Raw genomic sequence first — 13649 nt, 5'->3', positions numbered from 1 at the left:
TCACATCGCCTCCCAGTTTTCCCTATCGACCCCTTACAGGCCCTTCCAATACAAGCCTGGCCCATTCCCCTAATTACTTTATACAGTTGATTTACTTCCATGTGATCCTGTTATGTCTTCTTAGCAGACTGTAAGCTCCTTGAGGGAAGGCACTTTTGTGTTGGCCCCCCTCAGGGGCCTAGCGTACATTTGTTGTTAGTCATTTCAGTTCTGGTAATCCCATTTGGGTTATTTTGGCAGAGATACTGCAGTGGTTTGCCATTTCCTTCTCCAGTTCATTGTGCAAATGAGGAAACTGAGGCAAACTGGGCTAAGTGACTTGTCCAGGGTCCAGGAGTTTGAATTAGGAAGATGTCTTCCTAACTCCAGGCCTGTCCCTCTATCCACTGTGCCACCTAGCTGCCCAATAGCAATACACAGTAGGTGCTTATTAACTGCTAAGTACCTTGGTATGAGTTGGTTGATGTAATTAATTGTTTTGTTGCTCCCCTTCCCCTTATTATTTGTTACTAGGGAGGGTTCAACGGGTAGGAATGAGGATGATGTAAAAAAACTAAATATCAATAAAAAGTAATCTTAAAACTTTAAAAATATTCATTTTTAAATTGGTCTTCCTTCAGGCCAGGAGCCTTTGTTCAAAATCTGAACCCTGCTTCAACCAGTTTGTGGGCGAAGGGGTGTGGAAAAAGACAAGAAGAGGTCCCTGCAGCTCAATACTAGCCAGAAGGGGAAAATCTATCCAATTGGTTGGGGGCTCCAACTCCAACTGAAGGATCAGAATCTTCTCTCACTATTTACAAAATATTGGGCACTTCTGAAGCCATTTTGTTCCTCCCTACTCCACTTTGGAATGTGAGCTTCTTGAGAGCAGGGGCTCTTCCTTTTCTAATTATATCCCCACTTAGCACAGTGCTTTGCACATTTGTTATTGTAGGAGGCAGCTTTTTGCTTTAGATCCTCATCTGTAAAATGAGCTGGAGAAGGAAATGGCAAACCACTTCAGTATATCTTTGCCAAAAAAAACCCAAATGGAGTCCGGAAGAGTTTGAAACAGCTGAACACTAGTAAGCACTTAAATGCTTTTTCCTTCCTTCCTTCCATCCATCCATCCATCCATCCATCCATCCATCCATCCATCCATCCATCCATCCATCCATCCATCCAATCCATCCCATACCTGAATAGAATCTGATCTATATAACACAATATAAGCCCCAGCTTCTAGACCTTGGCACCTAAGGAAAGACATCTCACTACTGACCAAAGCAGCCCATTTCACCTTTCACTAGCTCTAATAGTTTGGCAATTTCCCCTTATATAAAACCTAAATTTGCCTCTTTCAGATTTCCACCCTTTGGTCCTATGTCTCCCTCAGAGATCAGTCTTTCTCCCTCATCCTTCATATCCACTTCTTTTAACAAATTTTTTTAACTTTTAAAAAATATTTTTGTTGAGGCAATTGGGGTTAAGTGACTTGCCCAGGGTCACACAGCTAGTCAGTGTTAAGTGTCTGAGGCTGGACTTAACTCAGGTACTCCTGAATCCAGGGCCGGTGCTCTATCCATTGCACCACCTAACTGTCCCTCACTTCTTTTTTTAAATTTAAATTTTAAATTTTTCTCGATTACATGTAAAGATATTTTTTGAGTTCCAAGTTTTTCTACCATCCTCCCCTCACTTTCCCCTCCAGATGCCAGCAAGCAATTTGATATAGGTTAGATGTTACTATCATGCTAAACATATTTATACATTAATCAGACAAAAGGGGAAAAAACACAAAAAAGAATAAACAAGAACAATCACCAAAAATCAACAACAAAAGTGAAAATAGTATGCTTTTCAGTCTGCATTCAGACTACATAGTCCTTTTCCAATGGTGAGATGTTTTTCCACCATAAGTCTTTTGGCATTGTCTTGGATCATTGTATTGCTGAGAAAAGTTAAGTCTATCACAGTTGATCACACAATGCTGTTGATACTGTGTACTCTTGGTTCTACTCATTTCACTCAGCGTCAATTCATGTAAGTCCAGGTTTTTCTGAAATCCATCTGCTTATTTCTTTTTTCTTTTCTTTTCTTTTCTTTTCTTTTTTCCTGGGGCAATGAGTGTTAAGTGACTTGCCCAGGGTCACACAGCTAGTGTCTGAGGCAGGATTTGAATTCAGGTACTCCTGAATCCATGGCTGGTGCTTTATCCATTTCGCCACCTAGCTGCCCCTACTTATTTCTTACAGCACAATAGTATTCTGTTACAGTCATATATCACAACTTGTTTAGTTATTCCCCAATTGATGGGATTTCCAATTCTTTGCTACCACAAAAAGAGCAGTTATCACATCCACTTAAGATTTTACAGTTAAAAAGGCAATCATCTCTTTCAACCTTTGTCATCGCCACTAGAAACAATGGCCACCAACAGGCCATTGTTTGGAGGAGCTCTAGGAGTGTCAGCAACCCTCAGGCCACCAGTCCTGCTTCTTGCCCAGCCCTCAAAACCATCCAGAGAAGCAAGTCCGGTGGGCAAAGGGCCAGCAGTCCTCACCAAGTGGGACACATAACGCTGGCAAACTGGCCTAAATGAAGCAGAAGGGCACCAGGAGACATTATGGACAGGCCAAGTCAAACTACCACCATCCCACCTCCCAGGCCCTGATGGAGACAGTTCAGGACTGTGAACACAAGAGCCTTGGCTCAAAGCTTCCTGCCCAGTGCCCTCAGCCTTCATCCTGAGAAGCTGCCCTACAAAGATGTAGCCTAGAAATTGTTTCTGCAGGTGCTGCAGCCACAGTTACTGAAGACCGAGAAAAGAAGGGTCTTGGGCAGCTAGATGACACAGTGGATAAAGCACTGGCCCTGGATTCAGGAGGACCTGAGTTCAAATCCTGCCTCAGACACTTGACACTTACTAGCTGTGTGACCCTGAGCAAGTCACTTAACCCTCATTGCCCCACAAAATAAAAAAAAAGGAAAGAAGATTCTTACCACCAAAGTCCCTGGCATGGTCAACATCAGAAATTGATCAGTTTAAGTGACATTAAAGAAGAGGCATTGCTAGCTCCTTTGCAGCTTCAAATGGGACTTTTCCATCTGACTTGCAGCTGAAACCTTCCATGTAGCATCTCCCCTATTAGAATGTGAGCTCCTAGGGAAGAGAGACTGCCTGACTTCTCTATGTGTATCCCAGCACTTAATAAATGTTTCCTTCCTTCCTTCCTTCATTCAGTGGCAGTCCTTGACAAGTGGTTAGCAGACCTCTTCTTGAACACTGATTTAAGTGGTTCAGCCCATTTGTGGATAGCTCTGATAAGGTGTTTGCTTTTTAAAGTTTTCTCTTATTGAGCCAAAATCTGTTCCCATGTAACTTCGACTCATTGGTCATGGGTCTAGGCTCTAGGCCCAAGCAAAACAAGTCTAATGCCACCTTCTATATGACAATTCTTCAAAGATAGCTTGAAGACAGCTATCACACCTGAGTCTTTAATGTAATTTTCCACATAGGTTGTGTTACTTAACTAAGTATGTTGTTTCCCAAGCAGGGAAGGAGAAAGAGCTCAGTATCTGGAGGAAAGAAGACAGGGAGAGGGGGCCAGGAATTGATATTTGCCTAATGTGAGTGGGGTGGGGAAGAGTCCCACCATAACCCAAACCAGCTGAAAACAAGAGCCACACCTACAGTTAAAAAAGTGAACCAAACACATTTATTATCACCAAAGGAGCAAATGACCACCCAGGTAGCTCCTTATGAATCAAAATGCTTAATTCCCAGTAACACATCGATTCAGGTTGGAACCCAATGGCTCCCCACAACCCTTGTTTAGGCCTGTTTCCTGGGACCCGAGGACTTAGCCTGACCCCTAGCAGCAACCTGGCTTCCAAGAAGCTGCTACCTCCTGCCCCAGAGGAGGTTTTAGGAAAGGAAGGAAAGAAAAAATGTCAATTTAGGAAAGTCCATAGGGCAAATACAATCAATAAATAATCATTGAGGGGTAGAATGGGTGGGATACCTCCTGAGAAACAAATTTGAAGGACAGCAAAGCCCAATAGGCTTATGAGATTACAGTCTTGGTCCAACAGGGGTTCCATATGAGACAGGGGCACAGAGGGTTATGAAGTAAAGAGTCACAGTCAAGGACTCAAATATCGTAGAAGAGCCGAACCAACTGGTATCGAATGGAGAATGTGACAGCACTAGCCAGAATCTGCAAAGAGAAACAGATGGAAAGGCATGAGAAAAGGAATCGGGGAGGGAGACCTATGGGAGGTAACCAGACTGGAGAGAGCGAGCATATTTGGAAAAAGAAGGAAGCGGGATAAGGGCCCACCATGCTCATTTGGCCCAAGCGATTACCTGAAGGAGCAGAAGCAACAAAGTGAGGTTTCTTTCATGAGTGGGCCCCAGGATCTTGATGAGCAGGTTAATGAGGGTCATGTTGTTGCACTCAATGTAGGCGCCAGCCTCGTTTTCACCCCGACGGACAGACACCAGTCGAAGGGCTTCTGCACCCTGGGGGGGTGGGGGGGAAGGGGGAGGGTGACCATAGCATATTTCACATCAGTATGAGGAAATGGCCCAAACCTTCCCTCAGGTCTACTCTTGGACTGGAGTTCCCATGCCCTGAGCCCATAGTGGTACCTGACCATTTGCTTGTATGTCATCATTACCTTCAGAATTAGGGTGCCCAAGAGAGAAAGGTTCTTGGCCTTGAACTTGGAATAACTCATCTCCAGCTTCCCTGTTTTGGTGTTGAGCCTGCAGAGGAAATGGAGTGTGATATTCAAGAGGGGGGGAAGAGTGCTGTAGAAAGAACACGGATTGGGAGTCAAGAATCCTAGGTTCACATTCTGGGGTCACTTACTAGTTGTGGAACTCTATGGTAACATATCCTTTCTGAATTTAATTTTCCTCATCTGTAGAATGAGGATTATAATGATCCTACCTCACAGGGCTATGAAGAAAGTGCTTTCTAGACCGAGAAATATGGACATTTGAGTTATTCATTTCAACAAACTAAAAGGTGCCTACTGTGTGCAGAACACTACACTAGGTGCTGGATGAAATGGAAACAAAGCTTAGATGAGACAGCTCCTGTCCTTATGGAGTTTAAGATCTAGTCAAGGAATATGACATACACAAATAGAGAAAACAAATTAAGATGTTACATTAGTACTAGTCAAGGACCACATAAATGCTTAAAAGGTACAGGTGGGAGGGAGAGGGAGAAAGGAAGGAGATGTCATAACTGGGAGGAGGTGAAGGCATTCTAGGCATAAGGAAGTGTTGAGGAAAGGGAGCCAAGTGGAAACTATGGCTAGGTGACAAACAGTCCAGGGTAGTAACAGAAGGCAGGGAGGGCCAGATTTCAGAGGGCTGTGAGTGCCAGGAAAAGCAGTACAGTCTTTACTTGGGATTCTGAGCAGGACTGATAGATCAGGTCTATGCATAAAAGAAATCCTGGTAGGGTTGCGAAGGATGGGTTGGAATGGGGGGAAAGTGGAAGGTTTACAAGTCAGTAGAAGGTTACTGCAGAGGCCTGGGCTGATAGTGATGCACATACAAGGTCAGTTCCAGTGGGAATAACAAGGATGTAATGAGAGATGTTGAGAGGCAGAATGGCTAGGATTTGGTCCTTGACTGGCTATGAGAGATGAGAGAAGGACAAATCAAAGACAATGTCAAAGGTTATGGGGGGGAGAGGTAAATGGCAGCACCATCAGGGGAAATATTTATGTGCTTTTTAGGCACACACCATTAGGAGAAGCAACTAAGTCAGCCAGAGAGATGGGGATGAGGAAAAGGACAATGAGCTAAAGAACAGCAAAAGCTCTCTCATCCCAGTTCTAGAGATACCAACAAATCTGCTTCCATCACTGCTCAGGCTAATCTAACTAAAGCTGTAACCAGCACCTACACCAAAGTTACAGCTTTTCTATTTTTCAGCTGATCTTCTCACTGAGTAAGATGTATCCTATTTGGGGTAAGGCTGAAGGTGGGTGCCATAATCAGAATTTAGTGCCATTTCCTAGTCCATGGCAACGTACTTAGCGTCCCTTCATCCATGTGCTCACACAGAATTACAGGAGATGAGATCTTCACATCGGATTAAATGTCACCATGGATTGGGACTACTCCTCAAAGCCATCTTCTGGATCCCTTTGTTATGCCAATGCACGACACTCAAGGTCCTTCTTTCTTCCCCTCCCCTCATTTTCCCATGGTGAAAAGGTACCTTGGCACACGGTGTCGTGGACAAGGGATGATATGGAGAAGTTGTGGAAGGGAGTAGAGGAAGTTGAACACCTGAGGCATGAAGAAGAGTAGCATCGTCTTGCTGAAGTGCCCCAGGATGCCCACCACAGCAAAGGTCATGCCTGCAAAGTAGCAGAAAGTGTCGCCCACAAACACCTGGGATGGGTACCTATGGGAAAGAGGTCAACTGAAGCAGGAGCAATGGGCATCACTGACCTTTATCACCAGGCACGCGTCATTTCTCACCCCCACACCAGTGTCCCTTCCTTGATGCCATCGGCACCGAAGTTTGACCTGTGACTAAAACAGTCCCTATTCCTCCCCCCCACCACACTCTCCTGACCAGTCTCCCCTTACCCTACTTCCCACTGTTTCTGACAGCTCCATAAGACCCACAGTCTTGGTACGGCATCCCTAGGTATTCCTGAATACTTAGTTCCCTGGCACAAAGAGGACCCAGAAGAACATCCCTGAACAGATATGAAAACCCTTCAGCACCCAGCCTAGACTGCCAACCACCATGACCACACACACCCTCTGCACAGCCCCTCACCAGTTATGATACAGCAGTCCCAATGTGGTGAAGAAGAATGGAATCATGAAGTAGAGAGAAAAGACATGGTCATCTTGGTAATCACCTTCGAGAACAGGGAAAAGGGATAAATCAACCATCCAGGTAACAAGCTGCTTCTTCAGCTTAATGCCAAGTTCCTAACCCAGACCCCTCCCCAATTCGAAGATGCATGCTGCACCTCAGATTTTCTCAGACAGCTTCTGGTATGTCATCATGTACACAGTGTGGTGGTTCCTTATCAATAACCACCACTTGCATTCCATAACAGTAATTCACATTTCTATAGCACTCTAAGGTTTATAGAGCACTCTCTTCACAACAATGCTGTGATGCAGGTAGGGCAAATACTTTTTTATTATCTTCATTTTACAGATGAAGAAATAGAGGATGAGCAGTGAGATGACTTGCCTAAGGTCACACAGATGGTGAGGGCTGGAGCTGGGTTTTGATCCCAGGTCCAGCACTCCTTCCATCACACTACTCAGCTTCTCAAGGATGAAAGCCCATATTTACACAGCACTTTAGAGATCACAAACTCTTTTCTTGTAAGATAGGAGGTATCAGTATTAACATCATTTTATTGACAAATCGCCCAGTATGACATAACGACTCTTTGCTTCTCATCTCCATATCCCCACTACCAAGTAAATCATAATTGACTCAACAAGCTTTTATTGACTCAAAAAGACACTACATAGCAAAGGCTTTTGCAAACCTTCGAATGCTCTCAAAGGGTGAGGGGCTATGGCACGGTGAAAAGACTGCTATCCTACAAGCCAGAATGCAGTTCCTATCCTGGCCTTGTCACTTACTAGCCACGTGACCGTGGACAAGCCACTGCCCTTCTCTGAGACTCCGTGTCCTCATCTTTAAAATGAGAAGACTGGACTAGATGACCTCCAGGAGTCACTGGGAAGAGCATCAATAAAACATTTGTTAAAAAATCCCAAATGAAACCACAACAAAGATCATCTCTGAGGTTCTTTCCACCTCGAGTGTTCTTTTTACACGATTCTATGAGAATGAGGATCAGAAGATTTAAGCGAATTCCCCGCCCCCCAGGTCACAGAACCAGAACCAGACTGCAGATCTTTGGAGATGAAGTCAGAGGCTCTTTTACTGTTCTGCTTTCCCTAACATTTTCAAAAAACAATGTTATTGCGATTGTCTTGGTTCTCATTTTCTTCCCCTTCTGAATTCCCCAAAGTCATAATGGGCTCAGCCCTCTACAGCTCCAGTACTTCCCTACCTTATCTCCCCGTCTGTGTTCAAACTCACCTTCGAGCTCTACCAGATTGAAGATGATAATGGAGGCAGAAATGACTAGAGATTGTCCAGCCTCCAGCCCATTGATCCCTGCTAAGATGTTAATGGCGTTGGTACAGAACACAGCCAGCAGTCCCATGTAGACATAATACAGGATGCCTGGAGGAGGAAGTCACTAGGTACAGGGAGACAGAATGGCCTCTTTCCTTACCTCTACTTTTGGGAGCTCCTGCCTCCCTTCTAGGCTCAGCTCAAGTGTCTTTCCTTCAAGGGGCCTGTTCTGCTTCTGAGTTTTAGTTCCTCTCCTCTGGTTCCCCGCCCCCCCCAATCACTTTGAATTTATTTTGCACACATACTGTTTTTATAAAATCTGTGAACATGAATCCCTCCACCCCTCCTTGAGGACAGGGCTGTATCTTTTTGTATTTGTTCTCCCATATGATAGATGCCTAATAAACGCTCACTTGGTTGAAAAGATCAGCTGAGATTATGCTTACCAGGGGCACTAAAGTGAACACAGAGGAGGATGGAAATTAATCAGAAGGAATCTGGGGGTGAAGAGGGAGGACACATGGGGTATATGGGAATCAGTGAAAGCACAGGCTTCCAAAATGAGCTGTCAGGTCCACAGCTAGGGTATCGATAAGGCAAAAGGGTCCTAAGATACAGAGAAAAGAGGGGCAGCTAGGTGGTGCAGTGGATAGAGCACCGGCCCTGGAGTCAGGAGTACCTGAGTTCAAATCCGGCCTCAGACACTTAACACTTACTAGCTGTGTGACCCTAGGCAAGTCACTTAACCCCAATTGCCTCACTAAAAAAAAAAAAGATACAGAGAGAAGGGCCACAGGGAAAGCAGGAATCTGGGAGGTAGGAACGGGGCTTCTCACCGAGGTCCAGATGCAAGCCCAGCATGGAGCGGAAAGGCTTTGGCACCACGATTGTTGTATTGCCGAAGTTGGTGAAATAGACCATGAGGAGAGGTAGAGAGGCAGTTGTGGGCAGCAGCAGTTTGTGTCGCCATCGAAGATTCAGCACATCATCCGCAAAGCCCAGAAAGATCATGCAGCAGATAGCAAGCAAAGCACCTATCAGGGCCACAAACTGGAGAGAAACAAGAGATGGCTCAGTCCTTCCCTGCTACTCCTCACCCCAGTTCTCCCTACTAGCCCAAGGGCAAACTCCTCAGCCTGCTCAACCATTCACATTTCTGTAGCATTTTAATTTGGAAAAAAAAAAAAAAAACTTTCCTCAAAAACAACCTTATGAAGTAGGTAGTAGAACAATTATTGTTCCCATTCTACTCATGGGGAGACTAAGGCCTTTAGGGAGGAAGCCACAGAGTTACTAAGTATCAGGACTGGGGTTCAAATCTAGATGGTCCAAGCCACTTCTCACTGGCCACTATGCTGTTCAGTTCTATACCTTATTCCCTCATGTTCCACCAGCCTTCCTATATGTGCCTCCCCCCAACCAAAAAATAAATTAAAAACCCCAATCCCTGACAAATCTAGATTTGTCAACTCTCTCCTGCCACCCACAATCCTCAGATGAGCTTCCCTTAGTCGAGGTCCACTAACCTCCTGGTAGGGGAAGGCCTTACATTGGTCCTCCACAAAGCAGTTTAGGAAGGGAACAGGGATGAAGCAGAAGAGGATGATGAGGAAAACTGCACCACTGATGACGCCTTGGGATTCGGGGCTGTGACACAGGGCAGGTGAGGAGTGGGGGGAAAATAGTGTCACTCACCAGAACTAGATTCCAGAGTCCACCAGCCTAGGAACATACCCTCCCATTCTCTCCTCCACTCCTCCCTTTACAAACTGAAGACCCCTTCTGTGTCCCAGACAAGGAAAAGGAAATCTCAACGCTGGCGTATGAGAAGACCCTATTTCCCAAGGATCCCTTCCACACATCCTCATCCTCTGCCACACAGCATCCCCTGCCCGTGTCCTGATACCTGCCCCCAGCCCCACTTCTCTGTCACTTCCCCAGACCAGAGGTCTTAAGAACCAGTCCTCTCTCCAAACTTTCCTTTGTTATCCCTAGTCCCCTTTCTCTCAAGTCCTTTGGACTTCATGTCCCAAGGCTACCCCAAGTTCTCAGCTCTCTTCAGCCCTGGTTCAGCCCAAAGCTCAGGCTTCTTTGGTCCCATCGACTAGCCCTCTTTTCCTTCTCCACTTCTGCTCCTAACTTTCTCTCTCTCTTCTCTTCGGTCACTTGTCTTCCTTCCTGTCCCTTGTCTCCCAATCTCCCTCTTTCCTTCTCTCTCTCCCCCTTCTCAACCCCCACCCCCTTAGTCTCTAGAACTTCCTTTCCCTCCTCCCTATTCCCAACTGTCCCCTTCCTCATGTCTATTTGTCCCCCTCCTCCCCAGCCCCGATTGTCCCCCATGCTCATCTCTAGTGCCTCCTTCCTCCCCAGCCCTACCTGCCTCCCTCCTCCCCATCTCGGGTTCCCTCCTCCCCTTCCCCGGCTGCCCCCCTCCTCTGATCCCTCCCACGGTCCGCGCCCCGCCCCCTCCCCGTACCCCATCCCACTCTCCTCCCGTCCCCCGGCCCGCGTCCTCCTCACATGGGCTGGCGGCTGGTCTTATTGAGGTCCAGGCCGCAGAGGCGAGCCGTGATGAAGTGGCCACGGAAGGCCGGTATGAGCGTGAGCGTGGCCACGAAGCCCAGCAGCGAGCCGCCCAGGTTGATGAGCAGCGGCAGCGCCGGGAAGGGCCGCATCATTGCCATGAGAGGCGCCCTAGCGGGGTTGAGCCCCGCTAGGAGCCCGCTCGGGGGGCCCGGGGACCACAGCCCGCCGACGTAGGGTACTCTTCTAGACAACCGGGACCGGCCACGGGCTGCGTCGCCCGGGGCCACGAGAGGGCTGAGGGCTTAGTGAAGGCGAGGGAGGCGGCGGTGGCGGCGCTGGCCGTGCCACGGGCTCCCGAGTCAGTCCCGTCTACCTACAGAGCAAGCCACCTCTTCGGCCACTCCCTTGCTGCACCTGCCCAGCCGAGGTTTCCAGCCGGATTCTTTTTGCATTGCAACTTCCTCTGTGCCGATTGCGAAGGTGAGCCTTGAAGGCGGCGAGCGGCCATTTTTCTTGTGGGCAGGGTGGCGCTATTCTACAGTATTCTCCTTCCGAGGTATCAAGGTACAGAGTACTATGAAATGCAGCCCGGTCTTGCTGGACTAGTTACAGAGGAAAAAGAGGAAAAGGAACCGGGCACGTCCCAGACCGGAAATCACTTCTCGCCCTTTTTAAAGATGGACGCCTCCTCATACCACGTGACCGCCACCTCCTCTAGTCGGGTTCCACGTCAGGCTTCCCATTGGTTGGCCCCTACCCGAGGCTTTAAAGAGTTCGGTCCCCGCCAGTCTGTTCCTCCGGGCGCCCGAGGTCGCGCTGCTCTCCTTGTTTTTAGAGTCAAGTGATCCCGGAACTCCCCCAGCCCCACTGAGAAGCTCATGACTCTTTCGGGAAATCCACCCACTTGCCGGGAAGAAGGATGGAAACAGGGTCGGGGGAGGGGAGAAGCCTCATAAACACCTGCTCCTGCCCCCCGCCCCCATCTGGCCACGCTTTCCCCTATTCCCTAGCTCCTTGCGGTCAGCATTGGCCGGCCCGGGACAGGGCCCTGTCTGTCCCCCCGGCAGCAGCCCCCGTGTCCAGCGCCAGGTACCTTCTGAGGCGGCTGCCCGGCCGTCTGGTCTAGGCTAGTCCATCTCAGGGCCTGCGGCCACCACATCCCAAGCTGCAAAAATGGAAAAGGAGGGAACCTTAGGGCAGGGCGCCACGAACCCACGCAGGGCTTCATCCGAGTCCGGAGCATCCAGACAAGCGTCTCTTCTCTATTTTCTGGTTTCCTAGGAGCTGCTGCCTAGGAGGTTTTAGAAAGAACAGCTCATCAGCAGGGCTCTGCCGCCCACAGGTCCTCGTGCAGCAGGTGATGATGCTCTCATTTTCCCTGGGGGAGAGCTGGGGCCCTGAGAGCACCACACCACCTCCCAGCAAATGCAGGGAGAGAATCCTGGAGTTCAGACACCCTGATCCTGACTTGTAGGGTTAGCTTGACAATCTCTAGGTTTTAATTCAGTTCAATCCCTCTCCATGAAACTTTCAATGATTCAGGTTTCTTACCTCTGGTTTCTCTGATCCGATCATTGTTATCTTTTCACCTCCCCAAATACCTGTTTATATAGTTCTGTCTGTCAGGAAACATTAAGCTTCTATTTGTGCCAGGCATTGTGCTAGGGATACAAAAGGAGGCAAGACAGTCACTGCCCCCCAGGAACTTACAATCTATGAGGGAGACAACATGCAAACAAATATATACAAAGCAGGCTATATATGAGATAAATAGGAAGTAATCAACAGAGAATTAAGAGGGGTTAGGGAAAGCTTCCAGTAAAAGAAGGGATTTTAGTTGGAACTTAAAAGGAATCCAGGGGCAGCTAGATGGCACAATGGTTAAAGCACCAGCCCTGGATTCAGGAGAACCTGAGTTCAAATCCAGCCTCAGATGCTTGACATTTAGTAGCTGTGTGACCTTGGGCAAGTCACTTAACTCCCATTGCCTGCTTAAAAAACCCCAAACCAAACAAACAACAACAAAAAAAGGAATCCAGGGTGATAAGTAATCCAAACCGAGAAAGGAGAGCATGGGGGGGAGGGTGGGACAGAGAAAATGCTGGGTGCTCTGACACCTCCGTACCTTGTTCTTGGAACAGCCAGGGGAATATAGGTATTATTACTTCTTTGTATGTCTCCTATATTTCTTGCCTATGTGTTAAGTTTTCCCATCAGACTCACTTACTGAGCAAGGATCTACTTTTTCCCTCTCTGTTGTCCAACATAAGGTTCTGCATATCCAGGTAGCTTGGCCTCAAGTGCTAAGTGACTGTCTGATGGCTCTGTAGGCTGTAGGGACCATTAAATCCCTGTTTTCTTTTTCTTCTCTAAGAGATGGCCTGTAAGGGAGGTCTTCCTACTTCACTGGTTGAGTATAAGGAAAATGTTTTGCAAACCTAAATCATCCTCCAAATACAACATTTTTAATATTGTGAGGCCTCATCAATATAGTAGGAGGGGAAATCTCTGCTAACCATGACTTTTAGACTAATGAGAGAAGCTTAACTTTTCTTAGCTCTTTCCCGTTGATCATGGAGATTTACCTAGAAAGTCCACAGTGTTCCCTGGCTGTGTGTGGAACAATGGAGGGGAGAAAGCACATGCCTGAATGTTAGGAGGACTTTGTGGAGGAAGAGGAAGGGAAAAGGTGAGAATGGGACAGAGAAGAAACTTATCTAGGTGTAGGGGACAGGCAGATGTGCCAGAACAGCTAGATAGATAAGTATGTGTTTGCGATCCCTAGGGGAGAGGGTCTTTTTATATTTATTTCTCTGGAGTTTATCTGAGCAAGTAGTTCAGATTAGGACTGAATGAGGATGTACTGATAACCACCATTTATTTGCTTTTGGGGAGTTTACCACAAGGTATTAGAGATAATCCATACCTAATGCCCTTTTTTATTGGGCCAGGTGAAAGCAAGGCTGAGTCCTGTACTAGTGACCT

General features: G+C 47.3%; 1 protein-coding gene across 1 annotated transcript; it reads right to left on the bottom strand.

Moving 5' to 3' along the window:
- Window positions 1-3675: 3675 nt before the first annotated feature.
- DPAGT1 (dolichyl-phosphate N-acetylglucosaminephosphotransferase 1) lies at window positions 3676-11455 on the bottom strand. The gene is made up of 9 exons (XM_043998074.1): window positions 10659-11455; window positions 9665-9785; window positions 8975-9188; window positions 8100-8246; window positions 6801-6885; window positions 6228-6416; window positions 4663-4750; window positions 4349-4504; window positions 3676-4199 (listed from the first exon to the last, which is right to left on the bottom strand). Exons 1-9 carry the CDS (start codon window positions 10820-10822, stop codon window positions 4134-4136), a joined length of 1230 nt encoding a protein of 409 aa, XP_043854009.1. The 5' UTR covers window positions 10823-11455; the 3' UTR covers window positions 3676-4133.
- Between the last annotated feature and the right edge of the window lie 2194 nt (window positions 11456-13649).

Source organism: Dromiciops gliroides, chromosome 3 (assembly GCF_019393635.1).
Source record: "Dromiciops gliroides isolate mDroGli1 chromosome 3, mDroGli1.pri, whole genome shotgun sequence".
In the NCBI taxonomy this organism is placed as follows: Eukaryota; Metazoa; Chordata; class Mammalia; order Microbiotheria; family Microbiotheriidae; genus Dromiciops; species Dromiciops gliroides.
This window is presented reverse-complemented; position numbering and strand designations above follow the sequence as displayed.